General features: G+C 44.7%; 1 protein-coding gene across 2 annotated transcripts; it reads right to left on the bottom strand.

Moving 5' to 3' along the window:
- Nucleotides 1-1,194: 1,194 nt before the first annotated feature.
- Nucleotides 1,195-3,856, bottom strand: LOC146990147 (G2/mitotic-specific cyclin-B2-like). Of its 2 annotated transcripts, none has more exons than XM_085769636.1 (8): nt 3,678-3,856; nt 3,434-3,541; nt 2,625-2,903; nt 2,397-2,555; nt 2,047-2,283; nt 1,706-1,846; nt 1,501-1,611; nt 1,195-1,422 (listed from the first exon to the last, which is right to left on the bottom strand). In XM_085769636.1, the coding sequence occupies exons 1-8, from the start codon at nt 3,702-3,704 to the stop codon at nt 1,312-1,314; spliced, it is 1,173 nt and encodes a 390-aa protein (XP_085625762.1). In that variant the 5' UTR covers nt 3,705-3,856; the 3' UTR covers nt 1,195-1,311. The 2 variants fall into 2 exon arrangements, with proteins under 2 accessions (XP_085625762.1, XP_085625752.1); XM_085769626.1 differs by having other exon boundaries at nt 3,434-3,544; nt 3,678-3,805.
- Between the last annotated feature and the right edge of the window lie 5,763 nt (nt 3,857-9,619).

Below are 9,619 nucleotides of genomic sequence, written 5' to 3'. Positions count from 1 at the left end.
TAGCATGGCTGTGAACTATAGCCTACTTTGTTTTTCACCTGATTCATTAAATTATGTTTTGTTATAACTGAAAGTTATTAGTAATAATAATCAAAAGTTCTAAATATGGTTAAAAGATTAAATGAGTAAACAAACTGGGGCTCATGAACACAGTAAACAGGTTGTTGTATAGATAAAAATCAATACTTAAACAACGCTGGAAGGCCTGTGTACAGAGTTTTCAGATAACAGTAGTGATATACATTCACATCACTGTTGTGTCACACCATTCGGTCCTAGCTGACCTGTCTACATGGAGGAGGGTGGTGGTGAGGTCAGGGTCAGTATAAAGAGCACAATACTCCTCACACAGCACATCCAGTCAGTGCAGTCCTAATAAATGATGTTATTCTACAGCCTCAGACGTCACTAACGTGGACACTCAGTCCCTGCAGAGCTAAATGTTCAATTGTCTTAATGTAATGATGCAAAGCACAGTCCTCAAACAAGGCGAGCTGGAGCGGGAGACAGTTTAACAGATAAGTGATGCTCAGATTAATGACACTATGAGTGACTGATCTCACAGCCAGGGTTTCTTCTCTCACTGGTTTATGTCTTATATCACAGTGGCCTAATCTGTTGTTCCACAAACAGTAGTATCACTGATGCTACTCCAGCTTTAAAAACACTAATTACCTGAAGCACTTTCTACTTACACAGGTCAGAGAGAAATGTTGACTTTGTAAACTCCATTTATTTGATAAATCCTGATATTAACTCAAACATTTACATGTGAAATCTAGCACAGCAAAGATGAACCTGGTGATCTCTGATTAGTTTTACCCCCAGTTCAACTGCTTAACGATTTTATTCAAACTGAACTTGTGAAATTATTTATTTGGGACTGCTCCCAGGTATCAAAAATGTCCATTTCAGCAAAAACGGAAACAAGGCACTCACTTGACATGAGGTAAAGTGGTAGAGTACACAGCTCCAGATTTCTCAATCAAATCCAGACTTGGGGGGGGGGGGCCCTCTCCCAGAAATGCGTCCAAAGTGATCTCCATCGTGTAGCAGGAAGGTTTAAAATTAGTCTCAGACCACCAAAAAGTCAGGTGGAGTAGAATAATTTGTACCAGAAAGATTTGGCAAAAATGTCTCCAACATAAAAGCAAAAAGAATCAATGGCCAAAAATATGAACACACCATGATTGGTTTGCTTAAAAATTATAAAAACATTTTATTACAGACTAAAAGTTTCTCCACAGGTTGTGATCAGTTTAAAAATAAAGTGCAAGTGAAATGTCCACTGATGAAACATCAAAGTTGGCCTCAGGCGTCTTTGAGCAGAGCAGCCGCCATGTTCTTGACGAGCGCCGACTTGAGCTGAGGGATGAGGCTGATCTTCATCAGCTTGCTGCTCGAGTACTTGTTCTTGATGGCCTGAACAGAAACACAGGTTTAACGTCACAGTCTGTGTGTGAGGAGATGGTCGACTCTGCTGTCTGACAGTAAACTCACCAAGAACTTTGTTCTCCCTTCGTTCACATTCACCACGTTTTTGGCGATGTGCTGCATGATGGGCTTCAGGTGGGCCTCGTCGTACGTGGAGTAGTGCTGCTGTGTGGGAGACTGAGACAAGAAGGACAGAACCAGTCAGTTGGTTCCCAGCAGCTGAGACAGACACAATCAGAAACATTAAAAGGTGAGTGGACATCAGACTGACCCAGGACAGCCCTTCAAGCAGCAGCTGAGACAGACACAGAGCGGCAGCAGCCACCTCAGAGGGACGGTAGTGCACCATGTTGTAGTCCAGGAGGGTCAGCTCCATCAGGTACTTGGCCAGTGTGTGTCTCTCTACATCAGACTGACACACAAACATCCACAACACACTGAGCACACTTCATAAACACCTGCAACACTTGTGTTATTTTCTACAGTAGCTCTAACACTGCAGGACACCAATCACATATTCACCCTACAGATTAATGTCCAGACAATTTATCACAAATTAATTTGAGTAGTTCATTTCATTATTGGACCATCATCATCGAGTCAGAAACTTACGTTGGCCACCTTTGACGCCCGCCTGAGGAAGTGCAGTGGGAGAGGACGTCCCAGCTGAAACTTGAGCGTCTCCAGAATCAGCTGCTCCATCTGCAGAATCTGAGACTTGGTGAAGGCGTTGTCTGTGATGTAGGCAAAGTCTCCGACCTCTGGAGCATACATCTCCTCGTACTTACAGGCCACCAGCATGGACGTCACGCCAACGAGCTGCAGCTTCCTGCGAGACACTGGCTGAACCTGAAGGACGGCAGGAAGCATTGGTTTTATACAGACATTTATTCTTGTCCAATTCAGTCTCACTGAATAATGATAATGAGTACAATTCTGGAGCGAGGCCGCAGCGGTCTCACCTGCAGGAAACGATCCAGGATGGCAACTGTGAGGTACAGAGTCTCGTGCAGCAGCTGGAACCTGGAGTGAACCTGGACCAGCCAGTCAACCAGAAGAGCTCGCATGCGTTCAGTGATCTCATAACCCTGCATGTAGTTGGCTCGTATGGACTGCTGCACCTGGAGACGCAACACGTCGTCAGACAACTCAAGAGGATGAGCAGTTGGGTTGTGTGGAGAATAACTCACCTCCAGGACGTGCAGGTACTTGTAGATCTCCTTCACGTACTGTGAGCAAAGCTGCGGCAGATCGCCGTCCTGCTCGTCCACGTCATGCACAGTGAGCAGCGTCTCAGAAAAAGCCTGGCACAGCTCGTCCTCCTTCATGGACACATCGGCCGGCTCCTCCGGCACCAAAGGGAGCGGGTCCGCAGGTTCCTGGACCTGGACTTGTGGAGGAACCACCGCTGTGGGTTTGGCTTTCTGAGCACAAGGTGGTTTGTCTGATGGTTTGACTGGTCCCCTCCTCTGAGCAAAGTCAGATTAAGGTACAATTAGAAATATTTGGAAAAGCAGCAACTTATATTAACAAGTGAGGGAAACTAAGTTTTTCCTTCAGCATAGGATCACAATGGTGAGGTGTGAGCTGTTGCTGGGTGAGCAAGAACTGCAGCTAAAGTGAGTAACGCGTTTTTTTTAAAGATAATTTCACAGTCAAACCTTAGACGTATGAAAATGTGTAGTTTAGGCTGACTGACACAAACCCAATCAAAATACTGACATTTAACTGTTTTAACGACTTTATCGATTAGCTGACCAGACACCTGACAGTGAACACATGGTGTCAGTGCTGCATCAATGATGTCGGACCACTCATGTTGGGGCTGTGTCTGACTCATACAGTCTGTGGTCTGCAGCTGCTGCTGCTGCTGCTACTGTTGTCGTTGTTGTTGGTGGTGGTGGCAGCAGTGGGGGAGAGCATAGGCATACATGACTTGTCTATGGGGGAGAGGAGGTGGGCGTTGAGGTCTGGTCTGTGCTCCGCCATGTTGTTTTACCTTCGTGTTGACCGCCGCACCGGGAAAGTTGGTCACCTCCCCGAGAGCAGCTCTCCTCGGGCCCGGGACTGCAGCTTTCCCCCTCGCTGGGTTCACAACATGCGGCCGCTGCTGCAACAACAAACCGTCGAGATAATTAACGACACAGGTGAAAACAGCGACGGTTGATAGAGCGGAGAGCTAGAGGACGTGAACAGAGGAGCAGCGTCACCAACAAACAACGACATGAACTCAGGTCACTCACCGCAGCTCGGACTTCCACAGACGACATGTTGAACGGCGGCAGAACTGACGTCTGACCGTCACTGAGGGAACCACTCGCTGATTTAGCTCGAGAAACGACTGTTACAAAGCACCGACAAGATCCGTGAACACCGACGTGCGCAGAATCAGCAGATAACAACACGAAGACACGAGCAGCTTTCAAATAGCGCTCCGTGGAATCTGATTGGACAGAGCCTGAGTAGGACGCTCCTGATTGGCTGACAGCATCAGGTCTAAAATTAAAGGGCTAAACACAGAAAAACATTGCATGGCGTTATCATAGACATGATACATAGGCCTATATTTGTAGGCCTAAGTATCATGCTATTTAAGTAACTATTAAAAAGCATAATAACTATTTAGTCATATCTTGTCATGATTAAATTTTGTATAACTTTAAATAATAACAAACAGATCTCCAGTGTGTATCCAACACTATAAAACATTTCATTAGAAATTTTCCTGCAGTCATACTCACATAAGTCATCAGCTGTATTTATGGAAGGTAGTACAGGCCATCAGTGTAAATCTATACACAAGACGGTTTGTATTAAAGGTTAAAGACCGATTTGTATTTTTATTTGACTGATACATTAGTCTGGTGAACCTCTAAAGAAATATACAGTAGGCTATATGCAAAAAAGTTATCTGAGTGTCAACACAAGCGTTTACAAGAATGACCAATTTTATTTCTGGAAAGGAAACCAGTCACACCTCTTGCCTCTTTATTAGAGCACTGTCCCGTCTGAGAGCGTTGCTGCAGCCACAGCAATACATGAGTATACAATTTTTATTAAATTTTTTAAAGAGTAGAAAATGCTCCTCAGCTGGTGACATGATAGCAGTAAAAAAAAACAACAACAAAAACAACAAGCTTTTAACTGATGATAAAAATAATTGTTAGTTGCAGCTCTAGTGTCTTCTGCTAAGTCTGAGCTCCAAATATATATAGACAGACGACAGATTAGAGAAGAAACCAGCCTGGATTCAGCACATACAGGAGATTAAGGAGCAACAACAACCATCAAAACACTAAATGAGAAGATCATTAGTGCATCCATCCGAGATAAAATACCTGGACGCCCCGAGGCTTCCATCACCTGTCTGTACAACCTCTTCCATTTGTAAATGACAGTAAAAATCATGCAATAAAAATATGATGGACACACTTCTCTGGTATCACATCATTACAACCCCACTTCATTCATTTATTGTGTTGTTCTTTGCTTTGTGAAGAGACAAAGTGACCCAAACAGGACAAGGAGGACACGTCATGTCTTCACATGTGGATCTGTCCAGTTTGTCCTCCATGATGATTTTAAATAAAGACTTGGATTTGGTTGCAAAGCATCAAATTTTCCAATACACATAACCAGGAGACAGATGACAACCCAGCATCTGTGGTCTTAACATTTATTCTGTATGTTTTTCTGTAGAGGGGCTGGACAGTCTGTGAACACTATCAGTTTCCACTTTGGTTCATCTGCAGATAATCAAGTTTCTCCTGGGTCTTGTAAAGTTTACCCAACTTCTTGGCTTGACCTTTGCTGAGCTCCTTCCCTTCGACGTTGTGAGTGGGGAAACCCTGTTTACAACAAACAAAACAAAAAGATTAAGTTCGGATTGGTCATGTTTTCACACCAGAGCAGAGCAAATTAGTGTGTAAAACAAATTTCCCCTCATTTTTCTAATCTGTCATTACAAATCATCATCCTAGCCTTGCTTGTTTTTACCATCTATGGTTTTTAATCTGAAAGAGAACAAAATTCAGATAAAAGTGCAGCCTGGGACTTACACTTAATATTGAAAGGTAAGTGGGATAGTGAATGTTATCTGGTCTGCTTAAAAGTTATAAACCAATAGTAAACCAATGGTTCTCAAAGCGGGGTCCGAAGACCCCCAGGGTCCCTGAGAGGGTTCAATGGGGTCCCCAACTTTTTCTTGAAATTTTACCACTGTCTTCTAGAATGTATTACGTTTTTTTAGAGGATATTTTTTGCCACTTTTATTATTATAATTTTACTCTTTTTTGTTTTAAATTTTTTTACCACTTTTTCTAGAACTTTTTTTTATTTTTAGAAATTTGACCAGTTTTCCCTAGAATTATTTTAAAAGAAATTAGAGAAATTTTACCACTTGTTATTAGAATTTTTTTATTTACTTATTTTATTTTATTTTTTAGCTTTTTTTATTTTAGAAATGTGTGAAAGTTTTTGGAGAAATTGTACCACTTTTTTAATGAAATTTTTTCTACAATATTTCCAGAAATTCACGCCAGTGGCCCTAATTTGAACATACATTGACGAAAAAAGTAATGTTCTTCAGTCTCAGAACAAATATTTGTGTATTTCTGGTGTTTGCTGGTAATTTGTGTCAATTTAGGGGTCACTGGTGTAAAGTTTGAGAACCACTGCTGTAAACACATTATCTGCTTTTTTATTTTTGCTTTGAAATAAACTACAACAACAATATGCAACAACAATTTTTGAAGTGCAGCAACAACAATTAAGTGTTTTTGTAATTACGTAGAATTTTTCTAGGGATCTACAGAAGTTATGCAGTATAACTTTAAAAAAGTATACTGCATGTGTTTAGTATGCTTATGCCTTGGGCCGGCTCTACACGCCTTTTACTGACATTTTCTGGGGATTTTACTCGGTTATGATGGAACTGCCCCTCCACATCAATAGTTCTCAAAGTAGTGTCCGGGGACCCCCAGGGGTCCTTAAAGACCCACTCCGGTGAAAATTGTGTTTTTTGAGCTTTTCACATGTTCCTGTGGCATTTTTCTTGTGTTAGAGCACATATCAGCAGAAAAGGAAGTGCAAAATTGCATTTCTGAGTTTTTCTGCCGTCAAACTGCTGTGAACCAATGGCAGACTCAAACTGGCAGTTTCAGGGAGACTGGAGCTGACGTGTCACAGCTCCAGGGGAGGGCACTAGTGCTACAAGCTCCCGCCCCGCTATGCATCTGGCTCAGAGGTGAAAGGCTTGACAGCTCGGTGTAGCTGTCAAGGTATAACAGGTATAGCTCACCTGGTAGAGCAGCTTGCACCATGAGCAGAGCAAGGACTATGTTCCACTCTGGGATCAAATCCCAGTGTGGAGTTTTACGCTACAGCGCTGAATCTATAATTGTACAATGTCCAGCTGTCAGCAAGCGGGGGGTGGGTGTGAGGAGGTGGGTGTGAGGAGGTGGCTGGGCGGGTGCAAAGCAGCGCAGTCTCCGCCCCCCTGCCAGAGGTGCATTGCTAATGTGCATGGCCAATGAGCTGGTTTTAAAATGACCAAAAAGGGTCGCGGGAGTGGGACTTTAAGAGGGTTGAAGGGGGTTCCCAACTTTTTCTTGAAATTTTACTGTTGAGTTGTTCAACATTCAGTCATTTTTCAAAACCCCGCCCCCTCATCTGGCTTCACCTGGGATAAACCAGGTTAGTTATTACAGTAACAGAGAGGTCAAAGTCCAAGGAACAACTTTATTGGAATTTGTCCGTCCCAGAGCGGCAGACTGAATAATACCCCTTTCCCACTGGCCAAAAAACCCGTTTAAACCCGCTAACAATCGGCTTTTGGTGGCAGTGGGAAAGGCGCACCGAGCCGCGTCGACGCGGGTCAAACGACTCGGCAAGCGACGCGGGTTAAAATCGCCTTTAATCGGCTCGGCTCCGAACGGCTTGCAGTGGGAACGCCAGACCCGCGTCAACCCGCTAATTTACGTGATGACACTGAACGTTACGTGACGCTACGTCATCGCGCCGGTCGCGTCTCATATCACGTACCAATTTACCAAAACAAAGCTCTGCTCTCATTCCAGACTGGGATCAAAAGATCAGAGAACACTGACCAAAAACGATAGAAAAAAAGAAAAGAAAAGAAGCGACAGTCTGTTTAACTGACGTGTTGTGCCGCGGACATCCGTCATCCGGCCGCAGCAGACTCTCTGTCCTCCGCGGTCCTGGTGCTCCAGGTCAGCCAGCCAGAGAGTCTGCCTCGGCGGACGGACACTCCGCGGCGGGCGGCTGTGGCATGACTGTGTGTGTCTCTTGCACCGCAGATGAGAGCGGGGCGACTGGTTTATGCTCTGTCTGACTCCTCAGCGGGGGGGCAGACTCGACTCATTTTGGTCAATGGGAAAGGGGCCAAATGCCAATTGTTAGCGGGTCGACCCGCGTTTAAAAAACCCGCGTCGACCCGCTAATTTTAGTGGGAAAACGGCTTAAGAGACCAAACCAACAACTTCCTGTGAGTGAGTCTACAACACTGCTGCTTCAACCTGCTGACACTCCACACACTGAAGGTGAGTTTGACTAAAACCTGGACTCAGAGTCACAGTAAACTTCAGTCAAGTCAGTAGAGGAGGGACGGGAGCCATGACTGACTCTACTTCCTGTCTGCTATCGTTTCAGCTTCACTCACAGACTAAATGGCTTCCAGACCAGAGGAGGATTTCTTCTGTCCGGTCTGTAGGTCTTCAGAGATCCTGTTCTTCTGTCCTGCAGCCACAGCTTCTGTAAAGACTGTCTGAAGAGCTGGTGGAAGGAGAAACAAGAGCGACTGCATCCAGTTTGTAAGAGAAGATCTTCAAAGGAACATCCATAATTGAAGAACCTGTGTGAAAGAGAGCAGAGATCTTCAGAGCCTTTCTGAAACTCAGACTCTTCTGTCTGGACCATCAGCAGCCAGTGTGTCTTGTCTGTCTCCATTCAGAAACACACACCAAAATCAGACCCATCGATGAATTTGCTCCACAACTCAAGAAGGAACTTGAGGAAACTCTGGAGCCCTTAAAGAAGAAGTTAAAGGGTTTTGTAGAAGTTCAAGTGAAGTTTGATCAAATAGCAGAACACATTAAGGTCCAGGCCCGACATTAAGGTCCAGGCCCGACACTGTTGGAGGTCAGTACTTTACCGTGGGTCTTACCTGTGCAGCTGTTGGAGGTCAGTACTTTACCGTGGGTCTTACCTGTGCTGTTGGAGGTCAGTACTTTACCGTGGGTCTTACCTGTGCTGTTGGAGGTCAGTACTTTACTGTGGGTCTTACCTGTGCAGCTGTTGGAGGTCAGTACTTTACCGTGGGTCTTACCTGTGCAGCTGTTGGAGGTCAGTACTTCACCGTGGGTCTTACCTGTGCTGTTGGAGGTCAGTACTTTACCGTGGGTCTTACCTGTGCTGTTGGAGGTCAGTACTTTACCGTGGGTCTTACCTGTGCAGCTGTTGGAGGTCAGTACTTTACCGTGGGTCCTACCTGTGCAGCTGTTGGAGGTCAGTACTTTACTGTGGGTCTTACTTGTGCAGCTGTTGGAGGTCAGTACTTTACCGTGGGTCTTACCTGTGCTGTTGGAGGTCAGTACTTTACCGTGGGTCTTGTTACAAGTGTAGGTGCGTAAATAACAGGCAGAGTCGAGCTGTGTCTCAGTAACGTGTATTCACAGGCTGCGCACATAACAGGACTGAGGCATGTTACCTGAAGGAAGTAAATATACATCCGTGCCGCCAGGGGGGGCTGTAGTCTGCATAACACCGCCCTACAACATCTCCCTTTCTTTAGCAGAATATAACACTGAACAACAACATCAAAATAGTGCAATGGAAATAGTAGGAAGGAAGAGATAGAAATTCAATATCAACCAGAACTTTTGCAGAAGAATAAAAACAGAACAGTTGCATCAGAACATTTGAAGTGAACATCACATCTTCTGTTTACTGTTTCTTCCTTTTTTTTTTTACCCAAATAATGTCCACTGTGAATGTGTGTTCGTTTGTGTGCGTGCATATGCGTCAGTCCCACCTTCGTGTATGACCTAGAGGTCAAGTCTGTCTGGAGGCTTAATATGCCTCCCGCTCCGGGAGACGGCCCGGACCTGTAACTCACGGCATGGCGTCAGGGCTGGCCCTAGGATTTTGGTGGCCCTAAACAAGATTT

Source organism: Trachurus japonicus, chromosome 3 (assembly GCF_045865225.1).
Source record: "Trachurus japonicus isolate A0001 chromosome 3, Traja_1.0".
NCBI lineage: Eukaryota > Metazoa > Chordata > Actinopteri > Carangiformes > Carangidae > Trachurus > Trachurus japonicus.
The sequence above is the reverse complement of the archived record's forward strand: the minus strand, read 5'-3'. Positions and strand labels throughout refer to the sequence as shown.